The following is a 13698-nucleotide window of genomic DNA, read 5'->3' on the forward strand; positions in this document are numbered from 1 at the left end:
ACATTTTCGCGCGCAAACGTGAATTTTCGTGCGAAACTGTTATTGATTTTGTGCAGAAATTCGTGTTTGCGCGCAAACACGATAACGAATTTGCGTTTGTGCGTGAAAATGTTAAATTACTCGCGAACATTTGCGATCGCGCGTAAACGCGAAAATTTGCGCTAACAGTTAGCACCCTTTTGTGAATCAAGCCCATTGTGTCTTAACCTCCTTGGCGGTATGATTACTGCTGGAATTACTTCCTAAAAGCGGTACAATTTTTGTGATGGAAATGTGTAGTTTTCTTTTGACCTGTAATTGTTAGCAAATAGCAATAACCTACTCATATCTAATTTTAACTAGTGCTAAGAATTTATATAAATAAATAAATAGACAGACGCAACTACTTTTTTTTTCAATGCAAGGATTTATAAACTACCTTACATTTCAAAAAATGCACAACATAAAAATCAGACATATTAATAAATAACAAGATCATAAACACAGTACTGCAGTTAATTTACCATGAAAGGGTAATAAAAATAAACTCATACTTTTTTGCATGAAAAAATAATGCAAATCAGAAAAAAAGCTAATAAAGCTCCCGGATATAATATATCTGCACATCCCCACAGATAATTTAGCATGAAAGAGTAATGCAAATAAATTCATACTTTTTTGCATGAAAAAATAATACAAATAAAATAATACAATGTAATGAAAATCAGAAAAAAAAAAAACTAATAAAGCTCCCGGGTATGGTAAATTTTGAAACATGGGACTGCACAAAGACCCACGTCACAGTCAGGACAGTGGAACCTGGTTTCTTTTCTTATTTTTTTGCCACTGCTGTCCTTCTTTGAGCAGCAAACGACGCACATCCGACTTGGTGTTGCCTTTTTTTCTGTCGGCGGGACGTATTCCACAAAGTGACGTGCAGTTAGGCGTTCTGGATTTACCACTCCAGCACCATGACGTCCAGGTCTCCTCGCCGCTGTGGGTGAACTTTGGTGTCTAACAAATATGGACTCCACAACTTTCCAAATAAAGTCAGCATGAATCCCGGGCTGGTCGCTATATTTTTTGAAGAGCACATAGGAGTTCCAAAGACACTGCTCCAGAAGATGCCGAAAAATTTTCTTATAATATTTTTTTTGTTGTTTCCGCATCGCTGGATAGAAGGTGGTCTCCTGGTCAGATTTGTCCACGCCTCCCATAGTGTTGTTGTAATCCAACACAAGCTGTGGTTTGACGACCTCTTTCCCACCTCTTGTGTGGACTGTCACTGTGGCGGTATTGTGCACGGTGCTCATCAGACACACGTCTTTTTTGTCCCGCCATCTCAGCGCCAGAATTTTGCCTTTTTGCCAGGCCACAATGTCTCCAGGCTTAAGCTTTTTGGCGCCAAATGACGTTGGCATGTCGCGCCTGTTAGGCCTAACTGTGCCATAGCAATCAGTTCGGTTATGCAAAAGGACCTCAATTAGCTCAGGAGAGGTATAAAAATTGTCGGTTGTGACACAGTAGCCCTGATTTAGAAGTGGCTCGAGAAGTGTCAGGACAGAGGACGTGGCCAGACCATAGCTGCGGAAAGTCTCGCTAAATGTTGTCCCCTTTCCTGTGTAGATAACGGCATTCCATATATATCCAGAGCTGGATTCACACAGGCGATAAGATTTTATCCCAAATCGTGCCCTTTTAGACGCAATATATTGTATCCAGCTGAGCCGTCCTTTATATGCCATGAGGCTTTCATCGATGCTGATGTCTCGCTCAGGCACATAGGTCTGCTTGAAGTTCCTCATTATAAGTTGGCTTACATCCCAAATTTTACGAAGTTTTGGTGCCGGATGTGTGTTTTCGTCATATTCCTCGTTATTTGTAAAATGTAGGAACTTCATAATCAAAGAAAATTTATATTCCGACATGACGGATCCAAAGAAAGGAGTAGCCAGTAAATGATTGGTGGACCAATACATTTTCTGCATTGGTTTCCCCACAACTCCTTGTAAGATGATTAGGCCCAGGAACTGCCAAATGACATCTGAGGTCACCGGTTCCCATGCTCTGACTCTGGAAAACCTCAGATGTGAAGTCGCCATTTGCTGCTCTGCGTACCTGTTTGTCTCAGAAACAATTTTGTCGATGACGTCAGCTGTCAGAAACAATTTCAGGTACGTCAAGGGGTCGCTGCCTTCCACCTCCACCTTCAAACCTGATGAACCAGTGAATGCGAATCTCGGCGGCGGAGCTTGAGGCGTACTGCAATCAATTGCGCACCAGGTGCGCACATCTCGGACATCAAGCGACGAATCCTCACCGCTGTCGCTTTCAGCATCAGACGACGAACTTTGCCAGGATTCGCTATCGCTTGCATCAAGTGCGTCAAGTTCGCTGTCACTTTCCTGCAGCTGAAGAACAGCTTTTGCGCTGGACGCACGCTTGGACGCCATGGACGCAGATCAATGAAGCAGAGAGAATCAAATCAAATCTCTGAAATCTCTCTGAGGTAAGTTTGTAACAAGTGTAGCTTGTATGTAACTTTATTTATGTGTACATTGTTTTTTTTTGTGTGTGTGTGGTCATTTTTTTTTTTTTTGTATTGAAAGTATGTAGCTTTATTTGTGTGTGTGTGTGTGTGTGTGTGTTACTTTATTTTATATGTGTGTGTGTGTGTGTGTGTGTGTGTGTGTGTGTGTGTGTGTGTGTGTGTGTGTGTGTGTGTGTGTGTGTGTGTGTGTGTGTGTGTGTGTGTGTGTGGGTGGGGGGGGGGTGTTACTTTATTTTATTTTATTTACATTTTTTCATATAACTTTTTTTTTTTCTTTATTGATTTTTTTTTTTTTTGTTACAAGTGCCGATCAGGCACTGATGACGTCATCACGCCGATGACACCAATGCGCGGCGGGGCAGGGGCACACGATCGGAGGGAGGAGCGGCGATCAGACCGGGGGAGACCGGCCAGCAGATGGGGAGAGGAGGAGAGGAGGGGAAGCAGCCGCTGATGTCTCCTGCGGGAGAGGGGAGCGCCGATCGCCGATCACTGCCAGCCAGGGAGGTGAGCGCATTGCTACCCCAGCCAGGGAGGTGAGCGCATTGCTACCCCATGCAGGGGGAGCCCCAGAAAACGGGGAAATAACGGGGAGAGGACGGAGGGGAAGCTGCCAGAGCTGCAGCTGATGTCTCCTGCGGGAGATTGTGCCAGCGGGGGGAGCGCCGATCACCGCTGGGCAGAGAGAGGTGAGCCACATGGCTACCCCGTGCTACGCACGGGGTTACCGTTATTTGCAGTGGCTTTCCACCCCGTCTCTGAGACGGGGTTACCGCCAGGGGGGTTAAGTGTACAAGAATTGCTCCACCAGGGTAAATGGTAACAATAAAGCAAGGCCATTGTGATGCCATAATGCCACCTGCTGGAAGAATACCATATGACAGCACACATGATTAATAAGCTTAGAGTGCCACTTACTGGTGATGGCAAAACATTACAAGTTAAGGAACAAGTTTATCATTAACGTATAAAACACTCCCACTGCCTTGTGATTGGCTGAAGGTAAATTGGTGTCACAGCCCATTATTTTGTGGATTGGACAGTCACTAAGCTAGGGGGAGATATTATAGATAATGATGAGTATAAGAATAGAGAAGCGACTCAACAGGGGGAGATCTGCCACAGACAGCTCAGAGGGGATCATCAGATCAGAACATCACAGGTCATTATAGGGGATCCATACCACCTAAATGATCATGCCCAAAGGAACACGCCCAGAAAGACTCCATATTTTGTAATTATAAAAAGGGTTTTTTTTATTTATGGATTATTCACAGTGCAGATATCTGAACATTTGATTTATTGACAATTGTTTTTCTTATTTTATAGTCATTAATAGCCAAGGGGAGCGAGTTCTTTCAGTGCACAGAAAGTTTTCACTCTAAGCCCTTTATATTTTGGTATTTTGCTGTGTCACGAACAAGACCACGCGTAATTCAATTTCTGCTAATTTATTGTTGCTAAAATAGCTCGGATTAGTCCCAATTTATCTTTTTCTGATAAACTAGCCTATGTTATCATAGACAGAGGTAACATTCCTGGCATTTATTTGATTGCATATAAATAGTATGGGGACAACGCCCAGTCGTTATATCCACTGAATCATAAATTAGTCATAGTTAAATGGGATAGCTGGCATCCACCATTTTGTTTTGGATTGCGGCCATTTTGTTTTTGGATAAATAGACTATTTTTGATTCCTCCATTTTGTCTCCATAAATCCTGTGGTAAATTGATTGACACGCCCGGTGGCCATATTTGATGAGTCATAGCTATGCACTGTAGTTGAATTAACTGCTAAATGGTTTAGTCTTTTGTTTTTGGTGAATGCATATAATATCACTTTGATTGTTTCACTGAAGTTGTATTATCCAGCTCATAAGAATAACCTTACAAGTTTTGTTTTAAATCAAAAGTGCAATTCTATATTGTTTTGACATATTGTAATATTTGATATTAATCACTTCAGGATTCGGCGTACGCTTAACTACGCCCCTGAATCCTGAAGTAGATTGCATGGAAACGGCCGCTCGTATGAGCGGCCGTTCCATGTCAGTTCACGGAGCGTGTCTCCGTGAACACCCTGCGAGCCGCCGATCGCAGCTCGCAGGGTAAATGTAAACACACGGGGAAGATCTTCCCCGGTGTTTACATGTAAACGGCGCTGCTGCGCAGCAGCGCCGTGGCAGAGATCGGCGATCCCCGGCCTCTGATTGGCCGGGGACCGCCGGCACCTGATAGGCTGAAGCCTATCCTATACGGCGCAGGACGGAGTTCCGTCCTGCGCCGCTCACAGAGGGAGGGAGAGGGAGGGAAGGGGAAGGAGGCCAGGGAGCGCTGCGGAGGGGGGCTTTGAAGAGCCCCCCCCCGCAAGCGCATGCAGCCGGCGGCGATCAGACCCCCCCAGCAGGACATCCCCCTAGTGGGGAAAAAAGGGGGGGGGGAAGTCTGATCGCCCTGGCTGCCAGCTGATCGGTGCTGCGGGCTGGAGAGCCCACGCAGCACCGATCAGGCAACCCCCCCCCCCCCCCCCCCGGCACTGAAGTGGTTACATTTATATTTTTACAAATTGGTTTACATTTACATGTTTAAACCAGTACTTAGAGAAACCCACGAAAAACGAACTCAGTTGGGCGTATGTTTGTATTTGAAGCTCCTCCCATTTTTTCAGGCTTTACATTTTTTATTTATTTTCGCTAACGATTTGTACAATAGTTGACAAAACGCCCAACTGCAATTCCCCTAAACGCTCAGCTAATGTTAATGAATGGGCAAAATTCCACTGGAGCAATTGCGATTAGCAAAATCGCTAACGCAGGACATGCAGCATTTTTGAGCATTAGCAAATGAAGAGAAAGATCCGCACCACCTTCAGAAAAGCTTAGTCTGTTTTATTGGAAAAAGGCATACAAATTTAAAAAGAACTTTACGGCAGGACAGTCCACTGTTTCGGGCTCCTGCCCATCTTCATGCTGCCTAGTTCTGAAGAAACATACAAAAACACCAACATATATACAGAGAAACAACCAATCACTGAGTATATACTAATTAGAGGACCTGATGGGAAACAGCCTATTTACATATCTAGTCACACCTCCAACTCCCCCATTGGTGGATCTGAGCAAGATCCAAACATTCAAAAAATACCAGTCAATAATGGCTGAATAAAAAAATTAGGCATACCTCTAAGATGTATTGGCAAAATATCAGCCAAAAAACCATGGTGGAATATGCTGAATAGCAAAAAAAAGAAAAAATCCAAAAAGTAACATTTTATTAAAGAAAACAAAACCTCAAAATCCGCATGGAAATGTCGCATAAACGCGTCAATAAGACGCGACGCCATACCCGCATACGCGTACAGATGACGCAATAATGCATATCCTCTATCTAGACTACAGATCTATGCCGGACGTATATACGCATGAGACAAATGCTCAAAAAATGACGCATGAACGCATCAAAAATTACGCATCAATAAAACAACGCGTCCTAACCATACGTAATCTTTGCGACTAAAAACGCGTCAAAATTAACCAAACACCAAAAAATGTCAAAAAAATGTCAAAAAATGCCATAAAAATGCCATATATGAAAAAATCAATTCAGCAATTTCCACCAGTGGTATACAAAATCAGATGATTGGTAGTATAATAAAAAATATCCCAAAACAAAAAAAACTAATAAGGCCTATAAATATATATCTATGAGTTTATCAGTATCACCAATCTAGTCTCAAATCATACTCTTTATTTAACCCACTATTCACAGTGTCAAGTTCTCTGATCCATTTAGATTCTAGCTTCAATAATCTAGACATTCTATCACCCCCTTTATTATCCTGTTTAACCCCATCGATGACACAAACCCTAAGCTGACTAACATTGTGCCCAAAGGTAGTAAAATGCTCTGAAACGGCCTGATCCATATTCTTTTTGCGAATGGTAGATTTGTGCGAGGCCAAACGGTCTTTCAATCTCTGTGTCATTTGGCCAACATAGCACTTACCACATGGGCATTTAAGCATATAAAGGACCCAACGAGAATCACAAGTGTACCTATCTCGTATGGCATATCGTTTACCACTCATAGGGTGAAAAAAAGGTATCACCCTTAATGAGGCTATTACAAATATGACATTGTAAACAGGGAAAAATGCCACATTGCTTTGGTTGTTTATTAATACTGATATCAGAATGAACCAATTTACTCCTAAGGGAGGGTGCTCTTTTGTAACAGAATATAGGGGGGCGATTAAATTCCTTAATATAAGGTAATGAATCCCTAAGAATATTCCAATGTCGTCTAATACAACGTTCCACTTGACTACTGACTACACTATAAGTGGAAACAAATGCAACCCTATCTTGTTTGTCTTGTCTACCAGAGCCTCTCCTTCTCCTACCCCCACCTGGTCTATTATCAAGTTGGTTAAGAAGTAATTTGGTAGGGTATCCCCTTTGCTTAAAGCGTACCACCATTTCAGACAACCTCAAGTCTTGTTTGCCCTCCTGGCTGACAATTCTGTCAACCCGTTGGAACTGACCACCAGGGATATTATGGATCATGTGCTGCGGGTGAAAACTCCTGAAATGTAAAATAGCATTCCTGTCGGTCTCTTTACGAAAAAGATCGGTCACCAAGTGTCCATCTTTCTTGATAACCATGGTGTCTAAATAAGAAATCATCAACTGATGATAATTGATGGTCAATTTAATGAAGCGACACTTCAAATGCAGGGAACGGACAAAATCAACTAGGGTCGAGTGTGTGGCCCCGCCCACAGACAAAAAACATCGTCTATGTAACGAAGCCAACATCTGGCATATTTCTGAAAAAAATAATTGGTATAGACAAAGGCTTCTTCATAAAGACCCATAAAAAGGTTAGCATAGACAGGGGCCACACTCGACCCCATCGCCGTTCCCCTGCATTGAAGATAAAAAGACCCATCAAAAAGAAAATAATTTTCTCTCAAAATAATATTCAGGAGCGCCAGCAGGAAGGCCCTTTGAGAGTCGTCAAAATCAGACGATGTGAACAAATAATGTTCGACAGCCTCCACACCCCCATCGTGTGGGATGGAGGTGTAGAGGCTCTCAACATCCAGGGTCACCAACAACCAATGATCTTCAACATCAGTAAACTTACCGATCTCTTCCAAAAAGGCCCCAGTGTCTTTAATAAATGATGGCAGGCTACAAATAAATGGTTGGAGAATTCGATCAAGAAAAGAGGCTAAGGGATTTTTGGTAAAGTGTATCGCAATGGAGTGGATGGGCACCGATTGATAAGAAACTTAGATAAATCATCACCAATTAATCCACTATCATGGGCTTGTTTAACTAAAACATCAATTTTGCCCATGATGGAAACAATCGGATTACCATTCAACCTGCAATACACTCTAACATCAGATAATTGTTTCTCAATTTCCTGGATATAATAATCCCTATCAAGTATGACCACAGCTCCTCCCTTGTCCGCTGGGCGAATGATGATTTGTAAATTCTGTTCTAAAGATCTAATAGCATTCTTTTCATCTGAACTCAAATTGTGATTCACAACTAGCTTTCCCGTTCTCACTATCTTCTCAACCTTACCAATATCCCCCATGACCCTTTTAGAAATTAGATCAATGGCCGGGTGGCTATTTGGGGTAAATGCACTTTTATTCCTAAGGCCCAAACCCTGTAATGTAAGACATTCATCTCGGGCAGGAGCAGTGAAGTGAAAAATACTTTCAGATCGGGGAGTCCCGAAAAATTTTTTTAGTTTGTGTTCTGAAAAAACGATTTAGTTCGACATCCAGTGAAAAAAGGCAGGAAAACTAGTTGGACAAAAAGAAAGTCCATATTCGAGAACCTTCTTCTCAGAATCTTTTAATGGATACTTAGAGATATTCACGACCAGTGAAGGTGTCAAGGTCGCTTCCTGAGTTGCATTGGACTCTTCTGTTTGATTGCATTTCCTCCTGTGTTTTTCGTACCACCTTGTCTGTTCTTATGTTTGTTGTTTATGGAGAGTGGTCCCGGGAGGATAAAAAATCAGAAGATGATCCTCCAGATGTATCTACACCAGATTGATGCTGTGGTCTACAGTTCTTTCTAATATTACCCGGTCTGCCTCTCCCTCTAGGGGCTGGTTGGAACGGTTTCTTGCCGGGAAGGGTCCGCCTCTGCCAGCTGTAAACATAGCCATTAGTATAGTCATTTTGGTCCCTTTTAAACTTAGATCTCTTAGAGTCCTCCAGACCAACAGCAAAGGACTTCATTTTGGTGTCTAAAGTCTCCAGATAAACCTGAAAGTCATCATCACTGAGGATCTCTTAAAGCTCAGATTCCAACATACTAATTTTAATCTCCAGTTTAGGAAGTTCTCGGTGTATACGAGCTACCATATGGACCATCGAGTCAAAAGAGGCTTTGTTCCATTATTTCGCCCACACATTGGTAAACTCCACATCATCTGAAAAAAGAAAAGGAGCCACATGTGATCTACTTGACCGTGGGATAACACCTGCTCGATGATATTCTGCCAGTGTCTTTGCATGCAGGTCCAATGTCACCCACGATTTCCTAGTCATCTCCAGGTCCTGTTTAATAAGTTTAGGATCAGTTTTATTGAGATAGGTTGAACCTCCTTCTGCTTGAGCCAGAATAGTGCTGATCTGCTCATAGTTCTTTTTAAATTTGTATGTCTTTTTCCAATAAAACAGACTAAGCTTTTCTGAAGGTGGTGCGGATCTTTTTCTTCATTTGCTACAGTTTGAGTCCCATGGTGTCCGGGACTATTGGATCTGCACACCTGACCATCTGAAATTGATGGAAGCCAAGCAAGTGCGACTCCTCACTCAAAATTACTGTTGGCATTTTTGAGCGTTAGCATTTCTGCAATGTAAAGTATATAAACGCTGGCATAATCGCTCACAAATCACTATACAGAGCGATTTGCTAGCGTTTTTAAATTACTGCATACTGTAAAAAAATTAAAATTTAAAGGACCAATGACAATTAAAAATGCTAATCGCAAATCTCTGGCAAAATGCTTACACTTTTTAATACCAAAATTGCCAGAAAACGCCCATGAAATCGCTTACAAAACGCTCATTAAAAATGCTAGCAATAGTGCTTTGTAGTGGGTTTCAGGCCTAAATCATGTTGGCTTGGAAATTGCCTGAAGCTTTTAACTGGGTCATCAATCAAAAAGAAATTCCTGTAAATTGTGACTGGCTTAATTCCCAGGTGCATTACGTTTGTACTGAACCTGCATGTAAATGTATTTCTCACTGACCAACTGTGATAAACATCTATTGATAATTCCTGTGTATAACATCGGACGATTATAGGATAGGAAAACAAAAATCATGTACATATTGATTTCATTTTTCATGTGAATCTATACAGATTGGAAATGCAATTGCTGAGATTTTCAATGTGCCTACATTTAAAAATGTTGAGATAACCTTGATAATGACGTCAAATTATCATCCCACTGCTAATCTCTGAAATAAACTGAAAAATATAATCAACTCCATGAAAGCTCCATTCTCTTCCAACACATAACCCTACAATAATTACGTCTCCTGCATATTATTATTATATGCTAGTATCTTCCATGGCGCTCACGGCTGATAAGAACTACTATTTATTTTATATGTTTTACTGCAACTCTTGCTTATAAAATGGCCAATATTACTCAAAATGTCCACAATTCCAACTGAAATCTCTTATCAGCCTCAGTAGCCCGGCCCTATTGGATATGGTGCATTATTCAGTGTCTGGGTTGTCTGTACACCTTTACTCTGTACCCTGTGTCAGCCATACCGCAAACTGTCCATTTGGAAAAGCTTGATCTTCGTATTTATTTCCAGTTCTATATTGTTCACCTATTTCCTGTATATTCAGGGAACCCACATATAATGTGGTGCATTGCACAGTGCATAAAGTGACCTCTATCACAGCTCCAGGATCTTTTAAGAGAACAGTAAATGGTTTAACCACGTTCTCTCCCCGGGACAATTAACTAAATCCCTGCAAATTTCCATATCTTCTTGCAGGGACGTAGCTACTACGTCCCTTGCTGCGGCGCAATCCCACTCGCCCCCCACCCCACGCCACTCGTTAGCCGGGAGAGCAATGAATGTAAGCACAGTTACCATTCATTGATCTAAGTCCCCGTGTGAATGACCCGCGCCGGCGGGTATGTTGCAGTGCAATGGCAAGCAGCATCATAACCCACTGCATGCGGTGTGTTAACGCAAAACATGCTCCTCAACAGTAACAGTGAAGTATACTTTTCATTGAATGCAATACAATGTGCAGGTAACATGCGACCCCACTTTCCTCTACCTTTGTGTTCCAGCTATTACAGGGAACGCTACGCCCACTGTGAACCTAGTGTGCCTATCTCTTTACTTCCAGATGGCAGATGAAGGAAGATGTGCAAGGAAAAGCTGCAATTGTGTTATTAATATTCAGGCTGCCATTTTCTTTCATTTCTTTACATTTCTGTCCACAGATCCAGCCACTTTCTTTTAAGCCCCAGAAAAGGATTATTTTAAGGAATTCGCACCTTTTATTTGTATTTTTTTATCATTTGAAATTTTTTATATTAAATATTCAGTATCTGCTTGTGAACAATTTTAACCACTTAAAGGGACTCCGAGCAGTGCAGAAACTATGGAAAGATGCATATCATTTTAAAGCTCTCTTTCTCCTCTTTCCAATGATATATAAACCACCGCCGTACGCCTTTTAGTTTTCGCTATTTTCGCGATTGAAATTGCCGCGGCTGCAATTTCGAACGCGAATATAGAGAAAACTAAAAGGCGTAGAACGACGATTTAGGTGTCGCCAGAAAGAGAGCTTTAAAATGATATCCATCTTTCCATAGTTACATTGTATTACACAGGGCGACTTTTTCTGCTGAACGGAGCTGATGACTTTGAGAAAAAGTCGCCCTGTGTAATACAATGTAACTATGGAAAGATGGATATCATTTTAAAGCTCTCTTTCTGGCGACACCTAAATCGTCGTTCTACGCCTTTTAGTTTTCTCTATATTCGCGTTCGAAATTGCGGCCGCGGCAATTTCAATCGCGAAAATAGCGAAAACTAAAAGGCGTAGGGCGGCGGTTTATATATCAGTGGAAAGAGGAGAAAGAGAGCTTTAAAATGATATGCATCTTTCCATAGTTTCTGCACTGCTCGGAGTCCCTTTAAGGATCACAGGCTTCCATCCCCAGGTTATCTTTTTACAATGAAACGCTCTGCAGCTTTGATAGCTCCCTGCAGAGCCAGATCAGATGTGTATAAACCAGCTGACCACATGCTATGGGAAAAGGCGCTTACATAATGTCTTTCATTACCCCAATTATTATTTTCTGTAGTTACTGTACACCAACATAATAGTGATTTATTTTGTAAATATAGAGAGAGAGAGAGACACACACACACACACACAATTTGCCTTATTTTTTAATTTTTCAGCATTTTATGACATGCCCTGATGATGATCTTGCATAAAACACGCGCACGCGTATTGCACTACTGGTGTTACTAAAAATTCTGTGCTTATGATTATTTTAAGGAACTCGCTCCTTTTATTGGTTTTTTTTATCATTTGCATTTTTAATTTCTAAGCACTGGCAAATAAACACTTCTGAGCACAACCAGCAATTCACATCACACACTTTCACTGAGAAGGGCGCACAAACTAAGTTATTCATAAATATATATATATATATATATATATATATATATTGAAAAAAAAGTGTGGCTGCCAAAAAAAAAAAACAATGTGGGGGGTTACACTTTTTAGAAGCAAACGAGTTGAAGCCCTTTTTTTTTTTTTTTTTCATACTTGTCAGGATGTGGCTGTTCTAAGAAACTGATTCCTGTTCTGTTTTTTGTGTTCATCTGTATGAGGCCTCTTGCACACTACATGCGATTCTGACTTGTTATTCCAATTAAAAAACAGCAGCATGCAGTATGTTTTTCAATCGGAATCAAAAATCGGATCAGATCAAAAAAATTGAAATCGCATGTAGTGTGCAAGAGGCCTAAAGCTGATATTTTCCGCAAGCATTTTACTGCGAATGTCTATTTAATCCCAACACATTGGCCAGCATTGACAATGCATTACCGCATGCAGTAAAGCAGAAAAACAGCTGATTTGACCAAATATGTAGTGAAATATTACCGCATGGCAAACTGAAATTACCGACTTGTGCAGTAAATACCTCAATACGTCAGTAAAATGTCAATTCACAAATTGAAACATGCGGTAAAGCCCAGAAACATGTTCTATAATTACCGCCAGCTTTGCTATGGAGAAAACCAGCTTCCGCATCCCTTCAGAGTGATTATTCCATGACTGACAGGAGCAGAGAGCCAATAGGAACAGCCTCCGTCTCCCGCTACTCCCTCTGATATGCTGCAACATGTTCTCGGGAGGGTCCAGCATCTCTACCCCCAGGCAGCAGAGCAGAGAGTCCGCACAAAAGAGATTTCCCCTGCAGTCCTTCAGACGTTTAACCCTTTAGGTTCCTGTTTGAAGATGCCGAGGAGCAAGTGGGGAAATCATCTAAGCATTGCATGTTTAATGTTTGAGAGTTCATCTAAACACATTCTATTAAAAAATGTTAATAAAGACTAATAGACAGATTCAGAGGGAGTAGAGCAAACATTATTATAACATGTACAACTAATGGGATTCTGGGGATGCCTTTTACTTGTAATGCCATCTGTGGGAGAATAGCATGTAACAGTTACCGCACAGGTCTTTTTCGGTAAATTACTGAACATTTACCGCACCTGTGCAAATCTTTGTGAATACTGGAAAAAACGCATTCGGTAATTTCCCAAACTTTTTTTTTTTTTTTTTACTGAACTAAACCTTGTGAAAGCTGCCCTAAATGTATTTCAGAACATGAGAGAATAAATGTTCTCAATCTACATATTAACCACTTAAGCCCTCAGGCGTTTTCACTTTATGCATCCGAGCAATGTTCACCTCCCATTCATTAGTCTATAACTTTATCACTACTTATCATAATGAACTGATCTATCTCTTGTTTTTCCCGCCACCAATTAGGCTTTCTTTGGGTGGTATATTTTGCTAAGAGCTACCTTACTGTAAATGGATTTTAACAGTAAGAATAAGAAA

The 13698-nt window shown here is 41.3% G+C and overlaps 1 protein-coding gene across 1 annotated transcript; it reads right to left on the reverse strand.

The window, feature by feature from the left end:
- Positions 1-719: 719 nt before the first annotated feature.
- On the reverse strand, positions 720-2432 carry LOC137538663 (piggyBac transposable element-derived protein 4-like). Its single transcript, XM_068260947.1, has one exon. It carries the CDS (start codon positions 2430-2432, stop codon positions 720-722), a length of 1713 nt encoding a protein of 570 aa, XP_068117048.1.
- Positions 2433-13698: the final 11266 nt, after the last annotated feature.

Source organism: Hyperolius riggenbachi, chromosome 11, assembly GCF_040937935.1.
Source record: "Hyperolius riggenbachi isolate aHypRig1 chromosome 11, aHypRig1.pri, whole genome shotgun sequence".
NCBI classification, from domain to species: Eukaryota; Metazoa; Chordata; class Amphibia; order Anura; family Hyperoliidae; genus Hyperolius; species Hyperolius riggenbachi.